We start from the raw sequence: 24,145 nt of genomic DNA on the forward strand, positions 1-24,145 counted from the left end.
CTATTGCAAAGCTTCTTGTTCATCTGGTAGTGGGGAAAAAAAATGTGGAAACCTGGTATGCATGTGGGCTGAAAGTTCAAAAATCAAGGTACCATGAAAACAATCACCTCTGGGCAGTGCAAAGACTGTGCCAAAGTCAAAACTGTGACTGTGCTACATAACAAAAACACCTACTCATTGTGCAATCCCCTGTTAGTTATAAGGAAAAATTTAGATTTCATAGGTTTCTTTTTAAAGCCTGTGATATTTCCCCAATTTAAGTACACTGCAGGATCAGACTTCTACTGTATCCAGATACAATACTTATACTGTATACAAAACTGAGGCTTGGCTGGATTCTTTCCCAACACATATTTCTGTAACTATTATAACTTTTTTTATACCCCAAATCATTTGCACACATGATACATGCAATTTTTTAATTCAGGCAGATAATTAGTTATGTCTAAATCCCAAATTCATTAAACTGCATAATTACGAATTACAGATAAAATGTATTATCATACAGGAAATAGGGTTCTACTGATCCAAAATATGTTTTCAAAGACAATAAAGAAAAATTATGGTCCTTCTATTGCCAGCATATGGAAATTCATGTAGCTTTATCACATAAGACTGTTAATTTTGCATTTACCCTGAATTCTGAGCACAGCTCAAGCAGTATTTATTTAGTATTTGTCCTATTCTGACAGAGATTAATATTTTTCTATGTACAGCCTAGTGTTGATAAACTGTACTTTTAAGTGGCTGAAATAAAACATCAGAAGCAACTGTGAACTCATCAATGCAAGATCTAAGGATTAGGAAGAAAACATTCAGTTGAAAATGATAAGGGAACCCCAAATGTCCAAAATCATGAAAAATTACAGGTCAATACTGAATATTAATTGCCTTTTCGGTATTTTGCTCCAGAGATTTGACAGGACATAAAACTTGTATTTAAATACTCGGAAATTTTTATTAGCACAAACAAAAATCATGAAGTTGCTACATTTTAATGTGGAATAAGGAAGTTTTCTCTTTCTTCTCTTATTTATTACAAACAAAGAACCTCTGAGGCATGAGAGAAGCATTCATACAGGAATGCAAGGAATCTTCCTAGTGAAGGAGGAAATCAAAAATTAGTTTGATTAGTTGATTGGTAAAGAAAGAAAGCTGACTTTGAGCCTCACTGTCCATTCTCCAAGGAAAGAGAACATTAGAAAATTTAGATGCAAATAAAAACATGGTTTTGCTAGAAGTGCAGATGGGGTCTCATATCTCTCTGAATAAATTGTTCAGTTGCATTGCCGTGAAAGGAACTGGGGGCACTGATTTGGCTATTTCCTGTATCTCCAGACTAGAAAAGACCTCCATCTCTGGGCAGGATGTGGTGAAGACTTGCCTCAGTCATTATGTAATGCTCCATGTGCTTTTATTAACAGCTGATTATAAAAGTTCCCGTATAAAATAAAGTGCTGCTTGCTATTTTGCCCAATTTTTTCTGTTTCTCTTATGAGTAATATTTAAGGAGAAGATACAGTAAGAATAATAAGAATGACACGCATTGTAGATAGTTCTAACCATTTTACCTTCTCAAACACTGAAGTCCAACCCTCCTGGTGGAAATGCAGATGGATTCACAGTCAGCAGGTTCTGCATGAAAAAGCTGCTGGCTGGTACAGAAGTGAGCAACCCCAGACTTCAGTGCATATTTCATTGGAACACATTAGTTCAACATTGATTTACCTTGAACATGTTTGCTAACCATCTGCCAGCACGCATATTTGTATAATTTAAAAAAATGTTCATACTTTTCAGGAGACTTGCCACTACTCATTCCTTGGAGAGAAGGGCAGATCAACAGGCTGTGACCACTGAAGGATCATTAGAGATTTCATCACTGGCCTCAGCTATGTCAAGATGACATGAAACCTGCTCAAAGTCAAACAGACCTGAGACAAAAGGAAGAAGCTGTAAAACACACATCAAATCAGTCTGGTTAATTCACAAATTGAACTCTTTTGGAAAACCTTTTCGTAAAATATTCATACCATTCTTATTAAACTTACTTATCCTGGAAAAATACCCCTAATAATACATAACTAAATAATTGTACTACATTCTCTGAGACCTAGGTATCCTAATTAGCTATTTTTAATTTTCCTCTTTCTTTCACTAAATTCTCTGCATTTCCTATTGTTTCATGAAACTTTTCTTGACACTTCATTAAAATATTTTAATATTTTTCCTTCTGCCTTGTGAATTTGAAAGCTAAATCCAATGAACTGTTTTAACTTGGGGCAACACAGTATCAGCATATTTCTGAGCAAATTAAAGCAGGACTTTCAAAAACAGCCAAGGGAGCATATGTTTGGGTGTTTTTTTTGCTGAGATTTCAACTTCTAAATCATGTGACTTTGCTGACTTGAGAAGAAAGAAACCAGGCAACTTTGTGTTCTTACACTGCAGTAGGTTTCCTGATAGTGTGGCTTCCTCATTGTGAAATGCAAAAACAAAGAGAGTTGAGACAGCACAAAGGCTGTTGTCTTTCACAGAGACAGTATTCTCCATTTCCGATCCCAGTCTAATAATTTCTAGGGAATGAAAAAATATGTATTCATTAAAAGTATGTTGTTAGGCTGAGTCTGTTCTTTGGTAGTTTATTCAGATTCCTTCTCCCTTACTAAACGCCCTGTCTTGGGGGATTTCCAGACCCACAACTCATGAAATAAATTTTAACTTTTCTACTACTAGCCACTTGCAGCTACTTAGTGATACGGAAATTCTTCTGTTCTTTGGGCATCTTTATTCTTGCTCCAGTAGAGGGTAAATTGAGCCAGTTAGGGTGTTTGCATAAATCCTAAATTATTCTCCCAGGCCTTCAGGCACTTTCCACTGTGTGCTAATACCAGCCACCCAAACACACACACTCTATACACACTTCTTTATACAATCCTCTTGCAGTATCATGTTCTGTGCTATGTAAGTGGAGGCCAACCTTGTAGCTTGTTGGATACATTAAGAAATGGGGTGTGTGTTGTGAGAGTCAGCAGCACGACTTAGTGTCTTCCCAAATCCCAAACCACTCTTAAAACAAGTCTGATTAAGCTAAATGTAAGACAAAGAGCTCCTTTACAATATCTAAGAATGTACATGATAGATGCGCAGCTAATAGAAGAGGGTGAAAAGCAAACCATACATATGGCAAAGACTTGCACTTCTCTGGGTGGCCCAGCTGGTAGGTGCACACGGTGACCACACGGTCATCTAGGTCATGGTGCAGCTCGTTCCTCAGCTTACAGCAGTATCCTACAGCAGTAGGTAATATCCAGAGACAGGCAGGGCTGAGGATAATTCCTCCATCCTTTCATACTCCAAAGTCATGGTATTGAGTCTACCCAGGTGGAATTTTCCTCAGCACACCCACCTCTCTCCACAGTGACATCCATACCTCCATCGGGATGGCATCGCAACATCCCTTACGGCAGACCACCGGCAGATCCCCCTGCTTTAAACCCACTCCTTCATGCTTCTCCCAGTACAACCCCTTCCCCTGCAGTCAGGCGGGTTACGGTGCGTGTGCCAGCCAATGTTAAACTCTGGCGGTTCCAACCTTTTTCTGTAAGGACGCTCCTGCCCGGGAGCGTACCTTGGTGCTAGACACGCTCCCCCGCGCAGGGCTGGACACGGATCACTGCTCCGCGTTTCCCAAACACTGCGGCTTTTTTCCTCTCCCTCCCCACAGCGGTGCACCGAGTGCCCTCAACGCCGCCCGCGCTCTGCGGCCAGGGCGGCGCCACGGCCCCTAACGGGGGGCCCGCGAGGGGAGAGCCCCCAGCTGAGGGCCATGGCGGGCTCGGTTTTCGGGGTCCCGCTGCAGCCGATGCCGGGAGAAGAGGGGCTGGCGGTGCCGGCGGTGCCGGTGCCCCTGAGGGCGGTGCCGCGGTCCCTGAGGGTCGGTCCCGCCGCCAGGGTCTCGCCCTGCAGCGCCGCCCCGCCCCGCCAGGGGGCGCCGCGCGAGGAGGGGGGAGGGCGAGTCACGAGACGGCCGCAGCTGTTGCTGGCAGGCCCGGGCAGGATTCCGGGGAGGGGCGCGGCCATTGGCTGAGGGCGAGGACAGCAGGCGCTCCCATTGGCTGGTGGGCGGGGAAGGCGGAGCGAGAATGTCTTTAAATTGGGCGGCCGAGGCTCGCTTACTTTACTCTCCGAGCCGGAGAAGCAGCGGGAGCGAGCAGAGAGCGCCAGCAGCCGAACGCCGCCGGGACATGCTCGCAGCCTGACTGACCGCAGGTGGCCGCCGCGCCCGGGACACGAATGAAGAAGCAGCTTCTCCTCCTGTTCACACACCGGGGACTCGTCAGCCGAGGGGGCCGCAGGGGGAAGCGTCGCCGAAAATGGCCTCGTTCAGCATCCGCGCCGCGCGTCCTGAGGACTGTCCCGACCTGCTGCGACTGATCAAGGTGCGGACGGGGTGCGGGGCGGCCCCGGTAGGGCGGGGGGACAGCGCTGCGGGACAGCGCTGCCCGGTGCCGGAGCACAACAAAGTATTGCGCAAGGATCGCGGAGGGGGGGGAGGCGGGGAGAGGCCGCTCACAACCTCCTTGTCTTCCAGGAACTGGCGAAATACGAGGCCATGGAGGACCAAGTGGTGCTAACTGAGAAAGGTACGGAGCCTGCAAGAGCTCACCCGGTTTGCGGCCGAGTGACAGCGCCTGTGACTCAGGTGCGTGTGTATTCTACTTTTCTAGAGCTGCTTGAAGATGGTTTTGGCGAGCACCCTTTCTACCACTGTCTGGTCGCAGAAGTGCCGAAAGATCAGTGGTCGTCTAAAGGTGAGACTTTCTGATACTTATTTTTTGACACTAAATACACAGAAGCATCATTAGTTTAATATTAACAATTGTAGATGAGGTTCCATCAGTGGACTGGGGTAGGAGAACTAGGTTAACTGGTAAAATTCAGTAATGTATAGTGGCACTCTGGTGAAGTGCTTGCTAATCCTGGAAGCATGGGAGATCAGGTATAACATGATGTGCTTGACTCCAATTATTAAATGACTTTTCTTGTTTGACCCTGACTTACCTTTATGTAATTCTGTTGAATCACATTTTTTTCTTTAATTTGTCCCCAATCTTCAGGTTACAGTCTCTAGCTTCGCCATGTACATGGCCCTTCTGTGTACATGGATGGGCGGGGAGGTAACTAAAAGATCCGTTACACAATAAAGTAGATGATCATAATATGAGGTAAGGTCTACAGGGACAAGTGCTATTCCCAAACCTTTACCAAAGACACAGTAGATGACAGAAACCTGTTTGCACGTTTCTCTTACAGTATGTGCAGAGTTTTATGGCAGATGTAGTTAAAATACTTAGGGTTTGTTTGAGTGGGCTGTTGTTGGAAGAGTTGGTTTCTCTTCTCTTGAGCCACAGAGTTATAATTGAAGCTGCAGCACAGCTCTATTTATCTTTACTTCCCAATGCTGAAAGTAAAGAAAACAGCATGATGCTCAGTGGAAGTGCTTGAAATGCTGCTGTAAAGGTGGCCTGTAAATAGGCCTTCTGTCACAGTAGTTACTGAGGAATATACATGGAAAGACCAGGGTTTGACAGACTATTCCGAAGGAAGCTGAGCTGGGCCAGTTGTCTAGATTGTGAGTTGCTGTGTGTCTTCTAGACTGGAAATGAATCAGTAGGGTGTGGATTATTTTGTAGAAAAAGGCCATATTGGCAGCGCTTTTGAGGATTTCAGAGTATGGACAGGGCAGTTTTTTTTATTAGGCTGATACAGATTTGTCAGAACTTGTGTCTTCAATTGTGTGTTTATTTGCGAACTTCTGTAACTGTAACCCAGTATCAAATGTCTGCATGTCCCAGAGAAGCTCTATGTTTAAACATGCATGTAAGACTTAATATTTTTACCTTTTAAGTTCCTTTTAACTGAAGTTACACCCTTTGTTTCAGAAACATGCGTTGTGGGCTTTGCCATGTATTACTTCACTTACGATCCATGGATTGGAAAACTGCTGTACCTTGAAGATTTTTATGTGATGGCTGAGTACAGAGGTACCTCTTGCAGAATTAGATGAGATGCTACCCGTAGGGCTTATGTGTTTTTAAGACTTAGGTTTCTTTTGGTTTTTGTTTTTTTAGGACTTGGTATTGGGTCAGAAATTCTGAAGAACTTGAGTCAGGTATGTCTTAAGTGCTAAGTCTAAACAAGAATTAAAAGAGGTGGCAGGACTCTAGAAAGCTTAAAACATTGCCTAAAGTCTGGTAAACTGAGAAATGGCTGCAGTGGCTGCTGGAATGAACTCGATGACTTGCTGAGTAATCTGGGTTGTCACTGTGACTGTGTGGCCTTGGCTTTGCAGGTGGCTGTGAAGTGCCGCTGCAGCAGCATGCACTTCCTGGTTGCGGAGTGGAATGAACCCTCCATCAGGTTCTACAAGAGAAGGGGCGCCTCAGATCTGTCTACTGAGGAGGGCTGGAGGCTCTTCAAGATTGACAAAGAGTATCTCTTGAAGATGGCAGCAGAAGAGTGAGAGATGATTCCAGCAAATAAATTCTTTCTGCGAGTATATGTGCTCTCTGAATAAACTCCTTCTTGCTTTCTGTGTACGTACAGTTTGTAGTGGAATAAAGTAGTGTGGATGCTAATACTGCTAATGGCAGTGCAGGTGTGGCCGTAGAGTAATGGTACCCTGTCTGGAGCTGAGACATCTGTGAAGTTCAGCATGTGCTTGTGTGCATCCTTTACCAGTGTGGGCTTGTAAGCGTTGTATATGGAAACTTCATTCTTGTAAGTGTCATTCAAATGTGTACAATGTACACACTGGTAGGGTTTGTTTTAATTATTGCCTTTTATAAAAATAAAATAGTGTTTTCACTTTATGGCAGTAATTTTTGTTTTAATTCTCCCAAAGTTTTCTAGCCAATAACATGCAGATTAATAAAAGACTGGATTGACTTCAACCTTCCCAAAGTAAAATGATGTCATGGTCCTAGTGGGATAAAAGGGCACTTGTGTGCCTAGGGGGACCTGGTGGCAAGGTTCTGAGCACCTTAGTGTTTGGAAGGCTTTTAGATCAACCCCTGGTGCTGCAGGGCATTCTGGCTTGTGGCCTATCTTTTCAGGTATGGTTGGAGTCCCTAAATTAAGTTGCTGCTCTCTGGACAGCTGTTCCAGAAAGTTTGGAGCTTTGGACTTCCACTTACCTGCAGAGCACCTCAGCTGGAAGGTGAAGCATAGCCTTGAAGAGAAAGATGCATCCTGATGTGGTTTCAAGGCCTAAGTAACAAAAATTTGGTTTGACTGGTTACATGAAAGTATATTTACAAACCCCACAACATGCTCTGTTATGTGATTCTTAAACCACTGAACTCTAATGCTTCTGGTGGTGTGGGTTTCTGATCATGATTTCAGATCAAGTTCAGCATTTCTGCTGAGCCTCAGTGTCTGTGCTGAGCTGTAAGTCCTGTGTTGAGCAGTAGGAAACCAGCCCTGTGTCTTTAGGCCTTTGCACAGTAGCAGGTGAAAACAGTGCTGCTCATCAATTTTTTAGTTGTCTTTGAAACAAATTAAAAACTTTGTGATACAGTGTTTGCTCCTCTCCTAAGTTGATGGTGAAAGTGGATGTGTGCAAACTCTGTGCTGCTCTCCTCTTGCTCTCTGGTAACCCTGCAATAAAAGGCTTTTTTTGGACAGGAGTGCTTTCACTTAGAAGGAAGGAAAGAGACCTAGCTGCCTTGTAACATAAACTGGCTTAAGTAAAACAAGGTTTTAGACCTGCTGGTCACTGCATTTTTATGTTGCATGGAAGGTGCTTCCTCATCCTAGAGAGCAGTGGGCAGTGAGTGCTTCAGCCATGGGAAATGCTGAACAAATTGTAGAAATAAGGTATCACTCTGCCCAGGGCCAACAGCGAGCTGTGCACGAACCTGTTCTTACTTTCTGTTTTTGTTTTTAGCTGATGTGTAGTCAGCGGTGTGCCAGCTCTCCCCAGGTCTGAGGTTTGGCTGTCAGCTGTTGCCTCAAGACTGAGAACACTAATAAAAAATACAGAAGCTCTTGGGAGACAGCATAAGGTAGCTCTTCCTCAGGGGTGTTGGTGAACAAGAAGCTCAATGTTGTCTTGGCAATGTGCACTCACAGCCCAGAAAACCAACCATGCCCTGGGTTGTACCCAAAGCCCTGTGGGCAGCAGGTCAAGGGAGGGGGCTCTGCCCCTCTGCTCCACTCTGGTGAGACTCACCTGGAGTCCAGCTCTGGAGTTCCCAACATTAAAAGGATGAAAACATGATGGAGTGAGTCTAGAGGAGGCCATGAAGATGATCAGAGGGCTGAAGCACCTCTTCCATGAACACAGACTGAAAGAGTTGGAGCTGCTCAGCCTGGAAAAGAGAGGACTCCAGCAGACAGCAGCTTTCCAGTACCTAAAGGGGCTACAGAAAGCTGGAGAGGGACTTTTCACAGGGGCAAGAGGGATTTAAGCTGTAGGAGGACAGGTTTAGACTAGCTAGTAAGAAGAAATTTTTACTGTGAGGGGGATGAGGCAATGGAATGGGCTGCCTGGAGTTCTGGATGTCTCAGCCCTGAAAGCATTCAAGGCTAGGCTGGATGAGGCTTTGAGCAACCTGGTCTAATAGGTGACATCCCTGACCTTGGAGGAGCTAGGAGGTGGCCTGTGAGGTCCCTTCCAACCCAAGCCATTCTATGGTTCTGTGATACAGTTCCAGTGCTTATCTGGACTAACTTCAGCTGGACTGAGCATGGATTCTGTCACAAAAATTACTTTGAGCATGTCAGGTTCTGCATAAGAAACATCCATTTCTGGGACTGTCCTGTCTGTGCAGCACCTCAGCTGCTGTGGCAGAATTCATACCACACACAGCAGCCTGAAGCTCAACCCCTCTCCTCCCCAAGGGGAGTGGAAATCTGTGTTTCTCACTTGGCTGAAGATTAAATGCTAGGCTACAAACCTCCCTACATTTGCTGAGAATGTACTCTTCTGGAATTCAGCAGGCTAAAGAAAGAGAGAACAAGCACACACAAGGAACCAGCCCAAGAACTGGTGATGGAGGCAGAATGGGAAAGAGGAGATGGTCTCTAGTAATTCTCACTGAGCATCAGGGTGTTGTATCTTCTCCCTGGTGAAGATGTAGTAACTTCACTGGTTAGTCTGTGAGCTACGTTAACCTCCTGCATTTCATACCTACTGCATCTCAGTCCTAGTGCAATCTGTTTTGAAGTTATTTTAAGCTTGTGCTTCTGGCTCCATTTATAAGACCAAAATGCGATTGCTAGTACAGCAGATTGAGTGTTTTTATTTTGAAATTAACAGTTCATTGGATATTTAGGGCAGGCCTGCTTAAAACTCAGGCCCCAGACTTCTAGAGCACAATAAAGCTATCAAAGCTTCATGACTGAATGGAACAAGCTAACTAATTAGGCATTATAATTAGGAAAGTAAGCAGCTTAATCAAATTTTCAATCAATTTAAAATTGTTTATCATATCTTGTTTGTCTTCTGTCAATGTGGCTTACCATTGCATTTTCTGAACAAATTCTGATGCAACAGATTCTCAGGGAGTCACAGAAAACAAGTGAGTCAGTGCTAAATGAGACCTTTTCTAACCAATGGGGAAAATCTTAAACATTCACACGTGAAAGGAAATACAAGGACCAATCTTTCAGATATGACTTTTGCTGAGATCCTACTAAGAGGCAGGTTTTTTTAAACCAGGATAAGTATTCTCATGGTTTTGGTAAGAGAGTCTGCAACAGTGATGTGGTAATGCTGTGGGTCAAGGAAAGGCCAGTTTTAAATTCCCTCAATAACTTTTTCTCAAGCTACAAAAGGAACCAAAGTGCCTCTGGAACTACAGTCGACACATACAGCATAGTGTTTTCTGTGGTTTTAGGCGCTGGAGAAGCCTCAGCTGGTGTGACTTTCCTCGGTTCCAGGAGCACAGTCGCACCGCCAGGCTGAGTGTCAGCCTATGCTGGGGGCTGAGCAGTACCAGCCGGCTTTGAGCTGGTCACTGGCGTCCCACCAGTGGCAACCCGCCAGGCAGAGGCACAGGGCTGGCCTGCGCGCCGTGTGCCCTGCAGGTCAGCCAGCGTAGCGCCGCTCGCTGCTGCAGCGAGCCTGCCTCCGGGGAAGGGTTCGGGAGCGAGTGTTAGCAGCGCTGATAACATCTCCGGGGAGCCGAGGTGCAAAGCTCCTCCTCGCTCGTCCTCTCAGACTCATGTCCCGGGAAGTTCTCCTCAGGCTGAGCCAGCGGAACATTTCGCAATGGCAGAGTTTCCACATTCCCATGGGGAAGGGACAGAAGGGTGGCCTTGGGCAGCCCTGGGCCGGAGGATGCGTCAGGACCGTCCCGGCTGCGAGCGGAGGGAGCGCCGGGCCCGCGGCCCTCTCCGCTTGGCCTCTTCTTGTGCACAGGCTCAGTGATCCGAGCCGTAGCCATAGCGACGGCATGGAAGGAGGCTTTTTTTACCTACGTAAGTTAGAACAAAATATACGTGAGAAAAATAACCCTTCCCCTTCCCCTCTTCTTGTGAAGAGCCTTTGCTGTCAATGTAATTCAAAAAAGCCGATGCAAACGTTTCCTGTGAAAGAGCAGACGGGGGCCTGACTGCATTCCTGCACGGCGTTTTGTCTTGGGAGAGTCGCTGTCCTGGAGCCCGGCCCGGGGGAGCGGAGGTGTCAGCCCAGGGAGACACCAGCTCCCTACGGAGCGGGACTCGGGGAAGCTCGGCCTAATTCCCCGCCCGGCAGCGCTGCCTCGGGCGGGAGGGCAGCCCAGGGGTGTGTGTAGTGCCTCCCTTTCTTGGAGTTGACCAGAAGCTTTATTTCGGGTTGCTGAAGCTTTCCGGGGCTGTCCCTCCGCTTCCCTCGGGGAGCAGAGCTGAGCTCCGGAGCGCTGGGGGCCTGACGGGTGGGCCTGGCCAGGCCTGCGGGTTTGAATAATTCACCTCACGCAGCGGACTCGTCTGTGCCTGGTTGTTTTGCTTGCCTGGGCAGGGTTGCTGAATTGTTTGTTTTTTTTTTTTTAGCTCAGTTTTCAGAGAAGCTGCTGCAATTTAAACGAAGGGCTCAGCTGCCGCCTGAAACCAAGCAGCAAAGCAGCACCGAGCCTGCTGCTAATGTTTAATCTCGCTGCAAACTCAAAACAGGCTCTGACTTTGCCATTCAGGTGAATTCTTGGTCTCTCACCAAGTCCTGGCTAACTTTTTTTGCTGTCCAGACATTTTTTTGGTAAATACCACCTTGATGGAGGGCTCCAGAACCCACCAGGAGCTCAGACTTGTCCCCACAGGGAGCTCGTGGAGGAGATGGTGTGAGGCTGAAGAGAGTGGATGTGGGCTCTGGGGCAGGAGCACAGCCCAACACCAGTGCAGCACTGGGAGACGTGCCTCTCCCGACCCTCACGCCTTGCCCTGCTGAACTCTGACATTTTCTGCTATCAGAAACACTCTGTTTGATAACAGAATAAGCACAGGTACACACCTCAACTGAAAATAGTAAGTGAGGGGGAAGAAATTCCATCTTCAAATCGGTTTCGGTTTCATTTCACAGATTTACTTCAGGCAAAAGCAAGAGCCAAAAGCCCCAGGGGATAATTAGCTTGTGAGGATTGAAAACAAACACCCTGTTCAGAAACTGCTCCCAGGTAAATAGTGTTGTTTATTTTGTTTTGAACTTTGCATATTTTGATTGTTGATACAGCTAGCAGGTGTCAGGTGGTCACATCTACTCAAAGGAAAAAAGGAACCTCTGTTTTCTTTAACTGTTTCCTTTCTCTCCACTAAAACAGACTAAAAATAGCATGCTTTGGTAAGACAAAACCAGGTACCCATCCTCTCCTGTAAGTTTGCTGTACAGTATGATGAGGTGACTTTACACCTTCCAGATCACCTTCCAAGAACCCACTGTGCAGGGATGGGACATGAATCTCTGAAATTGTTACTAGAAACTTTCTTCCACACAGGAAATAACATGAGAGGGACAGTAGCTTTCCACATGAAAGCCCATCAGTGCTTCCAAGTAACTGGATATTGCGGAGTTATTTTCAAAATACACAGATAAAACTGCAGGGTGAGACTTTGGAAAGCTGGTTACTATAATTGGACATCCAGATACCACTGTGGAGGTACCTTTGAACAGGCTTGCTTTATTGCTCTCATGATGAACAAAATCCAGTCTGGGCTCTCTGTGATCTCTCTGATTTGGCCCACTTGAGTCACCAACACACAAACACCACCACACACTTTGTGCAGGAGGAAACAAGACTTGTAGTTTTGGTCTGTAGTCTCGTGCCTTTTGTAATCAGTTCACATGATAGGATTTGGGTTTCCTCCCCAGCCAGCTTCCTGCCACGGCCTAGCACAAATGTACAAGGACATTTCCAACCACAGCCTCAGTGTGTTTTAGACACAACTGCAGGTATATGGGTCTTTTTTCAGAGTTAATGTATAGGGATGGATTGAACTCTGCATTCACCACTCCTAGAGGTCAGAACCTCCATACAGAGGTGTAGCTTTCCCACTGGGGCAGAAAATGTAAATTAAAAAGGAGGCAGGAGAAGACATCTGCAACACTGAAGGAGGCCAGGTGCAGGGGCTGACCACAGCCTGCCACAGGAAGTCACACACCCAACAGAGGAAGCAGCATCAAGGGAAACAGTTTAGGCTTTTTTTTTTTCCAGATAATGTAATTAGAACTGTAAGACTTATTTCACTAAATCAGAAATCTGAGAGGCAAATTCTTGGGATATATTAATAATTTCTGGATTATTTTTACCTTTCATTGTTGTCATTAGCCATAACTTAATGGATTAGCAAGTATTAATTTTGGTGTTGGAGCAGGAATTATTTGTTGCTGAAGAGCAACAGGCAGAACTGGCAGATGGAGGCAGCAACAACACTTTATTAATCCAGTTTTAAACAAAAACAAAACCAGATGAAAATTTGAGAGATAGTGGCTATTCTTTAACCAGGCAAGAAAGCACACCCATTTTATGTAACTACATATCTCTGAAAGCTGTAAAGCTGCCAGACTGTAAAACAGGGTGATAAACCAAAGTCCACTGCATTACAAAGTACAGCTGGTCCAAATGACAGTGAAGTCAGGATGAGGCTAAAGAATCCCAAAGGAAAACAAAAATAAATTACGTAAGCAAATACTCAGAATTTATAGGCATGGGTTGATTACTTTCTCAGCACAAAGTAATAAAACTATTCTGTATTTGCATGCTGACTTTGCCATCGCCACAATTTGAAATTTGATTACGGAAGTCCTGCAGGGACTCAGAACCCCAGATCTCCTTTACTTGCCATTTGGGCTTGGTGTCAGCAAGCTATTTTCTGCTGATAAAAGACAAAGCACTTTTCACCCCCGCAGCTCAACACAGTCAGACATCCCTGCTTCACTCTCAGGCAGGTTCAGGTTTGCTTCTAGGCACCCATAGCCACGAGCCTCTGCAGCAGTTTGGGCAGCTGGGGCTTCCCTTACACAGGCTTACATCTAGTTTCTCAGCTGGGGTATTTTCTGCAATAAGCACAGGACTGCAAAAGTGAAAGGTCCTTTTACACAAGTCTAAAAACAAGTAGAGGTGTAGAGGGGGATGTGACATTATCTCCTGCTTATTCTTAAAGAAACCATTGAGCCTTTTGGATCCAAGCAGTGATGGTCTTTTCATATAAGTTATAAAGCATCAGATGCTCCTATTTACAGAAGTAAAGAATATAAATCAAATATAAATGCACCTCAGGCATGTGCAGCTTGCAATAACAGGTTTAGATGCACCAGCATGCGGTGGGCTGTGCTGGGCCAGCCCTCACCCCTTGCCAGAGTGCAGACACATTCCCTCAGCTGGCTGGGCTGTCCTGCACATGCAAAGCTCCAGCAACATGGGGACAGTGGCACTTGCAGCTGGTCCTTCTCTTTCATTATCTTTTCCAAGCTCAGCCATGGTGGCCTTACTTTACACAGCTCTAAATAGCACCAAGCTCATCACAGGTCCTGCAGGATGTTTCAGAAGAGTTTCTGTGGGAGCTGGCACAGAACAGAGGGGCATGGAGATGTCCCTGAGCTCTCAATCCCTCAGTGCCCAAGTACTTGCTCTGCACTGAAGGTCGCACCGAGTACTCCACAGGAGACACATATGCTGGGGAAACAACCACAGACAACTCCAAGTGTCAAATCCTCCCAGTGTTGTTTCTGGTGATACTGCAGCCAGCAAAACCTGCCTGGCTGCAGCGTGGGGTACACCTGCAGGCTCAGCACCTGCCAACACACACACATGGACACATACCGTGCCAGCCAATGCCTAGTCTGCACCCTTTTCCAGGAAGGCTGAGCCCCAGCAGTCTCATGACATGGCAAACAGTGTTTGAGGAGAGCCTGGGTTTGTCCAAGGCAGCTTCTCTGCAAGCGGGGCTGAGCTGGGACAGTCAGGATTTAGGGACACCACAGCCAGAGTCACAGCTGTGGCCTCAGTGTGGCCCATGGTGGGAGCACGATGGAGGAGAAACCCGCTGAGGTAAACACAGACGTGGAGGCAAGCATGGGTTTGTCCCTCCCCAGGCTTTTGGGCATGCCAAGGGCAGAAGAGGGCTGACAATGAGTCTGCTCTGCTGCTGGGCCCCCTCAGCAGCTACTCTGCATCACAGGGAAAGGAAGCTCCAACTTCAGACAGGGAAGTGCCTTGTCTGAAGAGGCTTTTGGAATGGAACGTGACAGGCCAGGGGTGTGTTATGGCACTGTGGATAGCAGCACACTTGGCTGCCTGTCTCACAGGCCACGTCCCAGCACTCTGGGTAAAACATACACTGAGTTTTATAAGTGAAGAAACACAGCGCCCTGCGGTGAAGCAGCAAGTGTTCCCAAAAACAGCTTTCTGCAACGCAGCTGGCATGAAACATCAATATTTTTTCCAGAGAGTCTCTTTTACCAAAACACTGCGAAGTCAGCCACCACCCCAAACCAGGCAAGCACAGCCAGGATAACGTCCAGAGCTGACTTCAAATCAGTCTTGATTCCCTGTGACACCTGAGAACAACCTCCATGGACATCCAGCAGAACAACACTACAATGTAAATCCCCATTTTTTCAGAGCAGTTTATTTAATCACATAGTCTCAGAGTCTTGTGTGACTCACATCACGTGTGAGTGAGCGCACGTATGTGAGTTCCTCTTCTTCTGCCCCGTTAAAGCCATAGTTAAAAAGCTTTTCCCACAGATGTACAGTGGAGTTTGACTTCATTCACAGCAAATACAATTAGTACCTGAGTGATAATGTGCATAAATAGTACATGAGTTGCACCTGATCATGATAAATTTTTGAGTAGTTTCCATTAAAGGTGTAGCAGTGAACTTCTAATGCTCATGTCCAACTGTGGGATGAGTGGGATTACAGTGGGCTGGGTGAAAAGCTGGCTGAAGGGTAGGGCTCAGAGGGTTGTAGTGAATGGGGCTACACTTAGCTGGTCACCAGTGGTGCTCCTTCAGTGCAAGGGCCTATTCTGTTCAATGTTTGGATAAAACTAGGCTGAGGGGCAATCTCATTGCTCTCTACAGCTTCCTGGGGAGGGGAAGTGGAGAGGGGGGTGATGATCTTCTCCCTGGGATCCAGTGATGGGATGTGTGGACATGGTTCAAAGCTGAATCATCAGGGGAGGTTTAGACTGGACACTAGGAACCTCTTTAGCAGGAGAGTGGTCAAACACTGGAACAGGCTTCCTAGAGAGGTGGTCAACAGCCCAAAACTGTCAGTGTTTAAGCAGCATTTGGACAATGCCCTTAATAATCTGCTTTGACTTTTGATCACCCTGAAGTGGTCAGGCTGTTGGACTAGATCTTCTTTGTAGGTACTTCCAACTGAAATAGCTCTATTCTGTTCTGTATCACAAGGAATTCTACAGAAAATGTGTTCAAGACACTAAACACTGCGTTTTTATATAAAATTATTTTAAGTGTTTCATTCTCGAGACAACTCTATGACTAGAGACTTAAATAAGAGGCTGTTACAACCACCAATAAGAAGTGTGTACTACACACTCTGTTCTGGAAATTGCTACCCATTGCAGCCAAGTGCCATGTTTTGTGTCCTTTGTCCAGCCAAAAAAAAAGCCACGCTCCATCAGGAACCCCAGTGTGTCCCTGACTGTGTCCCAGCAGGGTGAGGACTGGTCCCCACAGCAAGGACTGGCAGCTCCAGCTGGTACCTGCTGGCTGCCTCCCTGGAGGTGTTACAGGTTTGGCATGGCAGGAGAGCCCACATCCCACAGAGTCCTGTGGCAGGGCTGACTAATGGCTGAGCCACGTCTTCAGTGCAATGAGCCCGTCTCCTCTCTTTTCCTGGAGGGCAGTGGCTGGGTGCCATTTGGGCTTCTTCCCATGCCTTTTATTTTGTGAAAAAGACAGGAGGTCCTGTGCTCCTCTGGGCTGCCCATGTCACCTGATGCATGGGTGTGTGGGCTCAGCATCATCTTGGGACCTACTTGGGCCATCTCCTCCCAAGACAGCTCGGTGCAGCCTGACCCCATGAGCTCACATCAGCACTGCCAGCAACACCTCCTGCAACTGAGCCCTGAAAATTCCGGTCAGGCACCCAACACTTGCCAGTTTCTTTTTAGTCAGAGGTTCTGCAACACTCGGTTTTGTCTGTGCTTCCCTGCCCTGTGACAACCCCTCACCCCCCTGACTCATCTGAAGGTAAATAGCGTCCAGGTAACTTGGGGCTCAGCAGGAAATCCTCACCTGTGCTGTGCCTGATCAAAGGTAACTTTCAAGAATGCCCCAGGAGAAACATTTGGTGCACTTCTCCAGCAAAGTGTTTAATAGCATCTATCAATCCAAAACCACCACTGCACTGGGATTATCATATGACATATTGGTTGTGTCTATGTTTTCAGTAAGATAACGCTGGCTCAGCCTTGTTAATCTATAAAGAGAATTAAGGCACTCTAATGGTACAGGCATGCTTGGGAAGGCTCTGATAACATCTTTGTTATAAACACAATTTTGCTTGTCTCTTTCCTTTTTTAGGACAAATGACATAGAACAGATGAATAAATCAGTGCCTAAATCTCCACCCCAGAAGCAAGGACCCCTTTTGATCACCTTGCTACAAGAAAGTTGTTCTCTATGAAATTATTTCAAATCTCAAATTAATTTCCTTTTCCTTAAGTTTAAATGTTTAAACATCAATATGTTTAAAGAATATATCACCTAGAGCAGTCAAAATAAAACTCATTATGAAATACAATAACAAGACTTTGGCATTACTGTAGCACCTTGAGTGAAATCAGGGCTGGAAAGGCTGCACCATTGGGTGCCTTCCAACCTCCAGCTTTGTGCATCCTGAAGAAACAGGTTTTCCTCTTGCACAGCTGGAAGTCCCCCACAAAAATGTCCCTTAAGCTTTAACTTGGGGAGAAGTGAGTGGCCCCTTCCAACTGTACTGCTGAGCTGGGAGTAGGAAAGGGGAGAAAGGAGAAAAGTGCAGGGAGAAAATCAACAGTGGAGACCGTGCATAAAAAACTCCACTGTAGGTTTTCTCTGCCCTTTCCAAACTATAGTGCACATTTGCTCACTCCTGTTTTGATTGTGTTTTGGTTTTTTTTTTCTTGTACCAACCTGCACTCACTGTGGAGGGAAAGTCAGGTTTGAGAAGCTCACCAGGCCAAGGGTACCACAATGTTCCCAGTCAGGACAGCTGTCTCCTGTAGCTGCCTTCACGTGAGCAGGAAACTGAATGTTAGAAAAACAAACACAATGCTAACCTCTTCATAAACAAACACTCATAACCTTGAATAGGTCCCTGTTATACAAGGCACACCAACACCCTTTCAGGGTGCAGGGCACCAGAATTGCTGCAAAGCTGATGTTTCCAGGATTTTAGGGACAGCCAGCCAAATCTGCAGCCTTTCCCACAAGGGGGGAGAGGCTGCTGCTGTGCCACAGCACAGGGATGACAACCTGCAGGCACCTGTAGGAGTAAGGGCTCCAGGAGCACCAGGAGTGTGCTCCTGGACATGCTGGTGCAGAGCTGTGGTCCCCTGCACTAGGTCAGATGCAGCTCAGGGTCAGCACAGCCATCATCACTAAAAATTAACCTGGCTCAAAACCTTGATGTTTAAAATAAATTGCATTTTAAAGAAGAGTGAGCCTATTGTTTTCCAGTTCTCCAAATAGTAATTGAGGGAGTTTTAAGGAAACACTGTTCCAAAATCCCAAAGTGATAAAAGCTGCTAGTGATAACCATATATGAGGAGCTTGAGCATCGATGTATGAGAAACCTTGAAAGCAGGGATGATGAGGTGCCAGAATTCCTCAAGACAATTACGGAGGTAAGAGAAGAAAGAGCACCAGAGGTGCTCTGGGCAAGGCCAGGAAAGTCTACCAGAGAGAGGGCTCACACACACAGCAAGACAAAAAAGCTGAGAGAAAACAAGTTTTTGCAGAGAATTAAGGCAACAATCAAATACAAAAACATTACAGAATCTTTTGCCTAGGAATCCCATAACTGAGATCCTGCATGAATCAGAGAGGGTCCCACTTTTCCAGTCGGGAAGGATATTGCAGAACTCTTCTGTTTTCTAGGAGCATCCCTCTGGAGCTGGCAGGTGAACCAGATGGGTCTCACAATGCTCCTCAGACTTCCTGCAGGCAGAGCAGTCTTTCAGCTGCAGGCAGAGAGTGGAGAACTCTTGTGCAAATAAAACTGCTCCTCTTACGCATTTCACTCCACAAGGAAAATACAAACATATAGGAAGTTGCACAGGACTACTAATTAAAATTACCACCTCACACCTCCTTTGTGGTTATGATTTTATTTATTGCAGTTTACTTACAAGTGGTGGCTATGGGTTTACTCATGGTAGTAGCCTTCCAGGACAAAAATCAGGCTTTGATCACAGCACATCATATTCTTAGTTCAGAGACTTGTGGCCTGAGGTATGCAGAGTTCTACCTGCACATCTGTGTTGCACTCTACCTCACCCACTGGGAGCCTAAAATCATTTGGGCTTTTTGCTCCCATAGTTCTGTTACTTTTGGGTGTGAGTCACCCTAGGCTGGCTAGCCCAGGGCAGAGAGTGCTTTTATACCACTGCTCCTCTAACATTCCTCAAACAAGAGTCTCCTTAGCAGGCTAGCCTTATCTGCAAATAGGACAATACTGTAAAAGCAATAAAATTTAAAAGTGACTGGTGAATATCTGGCTTTTTAAGAGTTCAAGAAGGGTTGTGGTAGTAAAAGAGGATGCACTTGCATTTATGTTACTTCTTTTTTTCCACAAGCTAAGCCATCTTCCCCTTTACTGTTTTCTTCTTTGTCAAAACACAGTTTCTGATTTTAGCATCTGTGTATTTTGCTCTCTCGTGCAGGAAGAGATCATACTGATCTTACTCCATCAAGGCAGAAGTACAGCCAAAGTTTGTTCCACCCCAGGGACGTGTCCTTGTACAGTTGGATGTTGTGCAAAAGCTGCTAAATGGCAGAAGACTCCAATATTATGTATGAACTGGCTCTCTCTCACTCTTGGCAGGGATAGAGAGAGGCGAGCGGTGCACATCTCTCTCTTCTTTCAGCCAGTAACAGCTCATCCCTTTCATTGTCAGATGAACCCGGAGGCGAGTACAGGAGAGATAAACACAACAGACCGTGCCTCACTGACCTCCCAGTGAACCACAGACAGGAGAGCGAGTCCTGTGCTCGTGGCAGAGCTGTTTTCCCCAGCACCTTCACTGAGCTCGGTGTGAGCGAGGCGCTGTGTGCGGCACCGCCGGGGCCGAGCCGGACTCTGGCAGCTCCTGATGCCATTCCTCGTCTCTGGCAGGATATGAAAAATGTGTCCAGCCTGGCACACGACAGTAAACATAATCCTCTGGGCTGGCTGGCTTTGGTGCTTTTACCAGCCCGTCTTAGTCTGGGCAGTTTGTAAACGATGCTTTTAAGAGAGAAGATCAAAACCCCCCTGGCGCCGCTCCTCAAACGCAAAGATGACTTCAGCACGCGCTGCGCTGAATTATAAAACTTTTTTTTTTCCCTTTTGGTCCCACGCCGAAGTATCAGCGCAGTGCTTTGAACTGAGGTTACCTTTATGATTCACGGCATGAATGAGCACTTAGTGTGCGCATAGAAGAGCCCTGTACGAATCAGGAAATGGCTCTTTCAGGTCTCCTGACAAAAGGAAGTGAGTCTGAAGCTTGCTAAATTTACAAAGAGGACGTTGGTGAACTTAATCTGGGGCAGGGGGTGGGGCGAAGGGAAGAATCTCTTTTCTTTTCACTGAGGATTGATACACAGACTCCCCATGTTTCTGTACACCGTTTTTAACAACAACAACAAGAGAGGAGCTAAAACTGTAGTGGTGAGGGCCGTCTCCAGCTGCCTGCCCGTGATCCCTAGCTGGTACGTGCATACAGCCACGGAGACACTTCTGGCTTGGTGCTTCAGCATTCCCCCCTTCGCCGGGGCAGTGAGAGCTTTCCTCCATCCCTGGGGTAAAGATGAGAGGAGGCAGGGAAGGAGCATCGCGGCGCACCCCGCTCGGGGCATCCTGCCCTCCTCTCCTCAGCCTCCCAGCCAAGAGCTGAATGTGGCTCACTTTCAGTTCAAAGAAACCGATTAAACTTCCTCAAAGGCACGGGTGCTGCGCCCTGGAGTTGAACGAAGGTACTCCAGGTAAAGACATGGAAGATTTAGATGCAGTGGGACACAGAACAGCGGATTTTGAAAGATTCTGGTACGGGACGTGCTGGGTCCTGTGGCTTCACACTGTAACGGCCAAAGCAGAAAGAAACTAAGTTCTCCTTGTGAGGTTATTCTTTTATCCGGGCATGCAGGGGCTGAACTCACTACTCCCTTAAAATGCATATTGCACAAGCCCCTGGAAAAAGATGAGGTGCTGCTCTCCGGCAGTACTTGTCCACACAGCCCCAGTGGGCAAAGCACCGCACCAACAGCCTTCCTGCCATAGCATCTGTCCCCTCAGCCAAAAAGTGTGGAGCAAATGACCCATCATGCTACTTCACAGGCTGTCTTATGAACTTCAGATTAACTCTGCTGACAAGAGCTGGACACTCAGACTAAAGTGCATCCTTTAGCTTTAGCCTCTATCAAATTCTTGAGTCTTGTGAATGTTTATAATCATACTATAAACAAAAAGAGATGTTCCCTGACTAAGCTGTCCCATTGTCCTCACTGTTCCTTTTACAGTGGGCACAAAGGCTCTGAGATCACAAGCACAGCTCAGGCTGTGCCATAGCAATTTCCCAGGCACACTGTAAGCAGTCAGCTGTGATCCTCCTCTCGCCAGAGGGACCCTAAGAAAGCTGCCAGCTCCAGTCAGCTTAAGAACCCTACCCAGTCAAAAGATACCAGAATCAGATAATGGTACAGACTTAAGATGACAAGGGGTTGTTGCACAATTAGAAACATTACTTTTTTTCTGCTAAAACAACTTTTGCTTTGTAGTTTAGATATTGTTATCAAATGTTTTCCTTGTAAACAAGAAGCTTTTGTACCTGTCAAAACCCCTCTGGAAGGGGGCTGGTTAATCTAGGCAGCTGCCAGGGCACCCAGGTGCAACACCAACGCTGCTGTGAGAGGCTGCATCCAGGAAGGTCCAGTGGGAAGCCATGCAAGCGTTCCCAGCATGCCTGAACAGCCAAAATGCTATTTATCAATAGCAGTTTATTGTTATGAAAATGGCTTTAGAAGTAGCTCAGAATGCATAGGAAGGTACAGAAATCATCATAACAAAACAAAACAAAGGGAAAAAGAAACAAATGCAGTAATTCTTATTTGTCCAGAAGCAAATACACTCACGCTGAGGTTTTTCTGCCAATAAACAGCAGTAACAAATCACTGCAACACCCAGGCCACTGTTTTCTTAAGGGGTAAAAAACAATTCCTTCCACACCAATCTTGGTCTTTACCACTCTCCTTGAAGGTGACAGATGCAATGACAAATGCTCCACATTTGAATTATGACTGCTGTGAAGTCTGTGTCTGGGGCCTCCTGCAGTCAGAGCACTGAGACTAAACCAGAGTTTTGCAACAAACATTTGTGGCAAAATCCTGTGTGTTGAGGGCTGCAAAACTGTGCACATTTACCCAGGCTACCTGGATTATTCCATGCTGGTGATGCCTGTTCTAGCAAACAGAGAGGCTTCACTGTCACTTTTGACATGCTGCCTACAAGAATCCTCATCCCAACATAGGGCCATCCTGATGACCTCCAGTTCTACAACTTTCACATGCTGCAGATTAAAGATGGTGTTTCTAAGAGGGAGCACTGCAACCTGGCCACAACCTCTGCTGCAGCCAGTGTAGCCAAGGATGCTGAGAGGAGAACACTGTTTCAGCTGCACACAGTCCAGTTACCAAGCCAAAAAGCTTCAAGTGCAAGGATGACCAAACACAATGCTTGGGTGGGGAATATACAATTTTTAGCCTACATTGTAATACCCACAGGCAAAGTCAGGCAAAACATAACACATGCATGCACAATTTAGTTCCATGTGTGTGCACACACAAATACATAGATATGCATAGGTATCAACAGTGGTCAGCTCCTCTCCTGTTCCTCATTAGGAAGGTCTGTGCCAAGGGAGTTGAATGTTTACAAACTCTTGGGCTCTTACCAGCGTGAGAGTTTTTTTTTTTAATTTCCTGTAGTTATAAAAAACAGAAGACATAAGGAAAGGATTCCAGCTAAGGCTGTCTTTTGCTCACATTTTGGAACCATCTCTTTGTCATGTGTGTATGCAGGTGCTTGAAGGCAGTCATTTCCTGCTAGATAAAAGCATTCCAGTTTGATGTCAATCACTTGGGACATTTTTAAGCAGCAGTGTAAATATGCTGAATGAAGATCTGATCAAGTGAAAAGCATTTAAGTGATATTTATTTAACCCAGGCTTTTTTAAAATGCACATGTGTATATGTAAACAAATAACTGAATTACCAAGTAAATCATGTCCTTAAATGCCAATATGGCATATGCCAAATATTGAAATAATATGAAACTGGGGAAAAAAACAGACATCTAAGGCTGTATTCCTAATTCTATGGTAATTATTCTCTATGTGATATGAGAATATGTAAGTGAAGAACTATCTTTAGGGGCAGAAACAAATCTACGCTTGTACCACAGGAGTGGTGTAACAGAGCAGTTACAGCTCTACTTCCCAAGTTTCCTTTCCACTACTGACAGAAACACTACTTTGATCCTCCCAATCCTGCTTAAACTATGTTGGCAAGTTTAAAGTAAAAACAAAACCACACACACACACCTCCCAAACCCCACGCAAGAACTCTGCTCCCTATATCAACATACATCTTTACCAGCCTAAAACAATCATAAAAACATGCACTGAACATGTTGGGAGATACTGTTTTTCTGCCTGAGGCAACCACATGCCTTATTGCCTGTGCTAAAAAAGAGTTGGCCTGTTTTATAATGCCCACACAGCCTGGCATTCACACTGCCAAGGTCCGTTTGTTTTTCTCTGAAAGTCTGCAGAATATGCTCAGCTGGAATACCTAACCATGCAAAAACAGTAATACCTAACCATGGAATAACAAAGATGTTTAAAAGCATTTAGAATCTAATTTACTTTGCCTTTTCTTCCCTGCTCGTTTTAGAAAGTTAATGTATCACACAAACATGTATTTCATCTTATCCTCCCCCCATTCCTCATATTCACTGATTAATTAAGGAGCATTTAAGGCTCACCAACACAGCTTTAAATACTCTGAGCAACTTGGATTACAGTAATTTAATTACTTGTAATGCATCAAGCCGCAGAAGAGAGACTCATGGAAATTGTAACAAATGATGAAAGGGTTTTATTGTGCAAAGATTTCAAAATGCTGGAAATCCTTTTGTATTTCCCTCCACATCATTTCTTCCTCCCCTCCCCTGGCTGGGAATAAGGAAACAGCCAAGTTATTCTATAGCTGGTTCCCACCACGGTAATGTTCTGGTTCCCACTGTGCTGTGCATTCAAGCAAAAACAAGAACAAGCATTAACAGCTCCATTCCCATCCATCCACCAGACAGGAACTCACAGATGCTTCATTACACACCTCCTGCTGGCACTGATGAGGCAGAGGACTTTATAGGAAGGAGGGGGGGACTCAGAC

General features: G+C 45.8%; 1 protein-coding gene across 2 annotated transcripts; it reads left to right on the forward strand.

The window, feature by feature from the left end:
• The first annotated feature begins 4,174 nt into the window (after nucleotides 1-4,174).
• On the forward strand, nucleotides 4,175-6,875 carry SAT1 (spermidine/spermine N1-acetyltransferase 1). 2 transcript variants are annotated; one of them, XM_062488076.1, is made up of 6 exons: nucleotides 4,176-4,442; nucleotides 4,595-4,646; nucleotides 4,731-4,814; nucleotides 5,946-6,047; nucleotides 6,135-6,175; nucleotides 6,356-6,875. In XM_062488076.1, exons 1-6 carry the CDS (start codon nucleotides 4,377-4,379, stop codon nucleotides 6,524-6,526), a joined length of 516 nt encoding a protein of 171 aa, XP_062344060.1. In that variant the 5' UTR covers nucleotides 4,176-4,376; the 3' UTR covers nucleotides 6,527-6,875. The 2 variants fall into 2 exon arrangements, with proteins under 2 accessions (XP_062344059.1, XP_062344060.1); XM_062488075.1 differs by having other exon boundaries at nucleotides 4,175-4,442; nucleotides 4,595-4,814.
• Nucleotides 6,876-24,145: the final 17,270 nt, after the last annotated feature.

Source organism: Cinclus cinclus, chromosome 2 (assembly GCF_963662255.1).
Source record: "Cinclus cinclus chromosome 2, bCinCin1.1, whole genome shotgun sequence".
Lineage (NCBI taxonomy): Eukaryota > Metazoa > Chordata > Aves > Passeriformes > Cinclidae > Cinclus > Cinclus cinclus.

Bases quoted from the DNA above. Each gene is read 5' to 3' on its own strand.
- SAT1 (XM_062488075.1), top strand. From the start codon at position 4,377: ATGGCCTCGTTCAGCATCCGCGCCGCGCGTCCTGAGGACTGTCCCGAC. The intron at 4,443-4,594 runs GTGCGGACGGGG...CTTGTCTTCCAG, and splicing joins ACCTGCTGCGACTGATCAAG to GAACTGGCGAAATACGAGGC. The intron at 6,048-6,134 runs GTACCTCTTGCA...TTGTTTTTTTAG, and splicing joins TGTGATGGCTGAGTACAGAG to GACTTGGTATTGGGTCAGAA.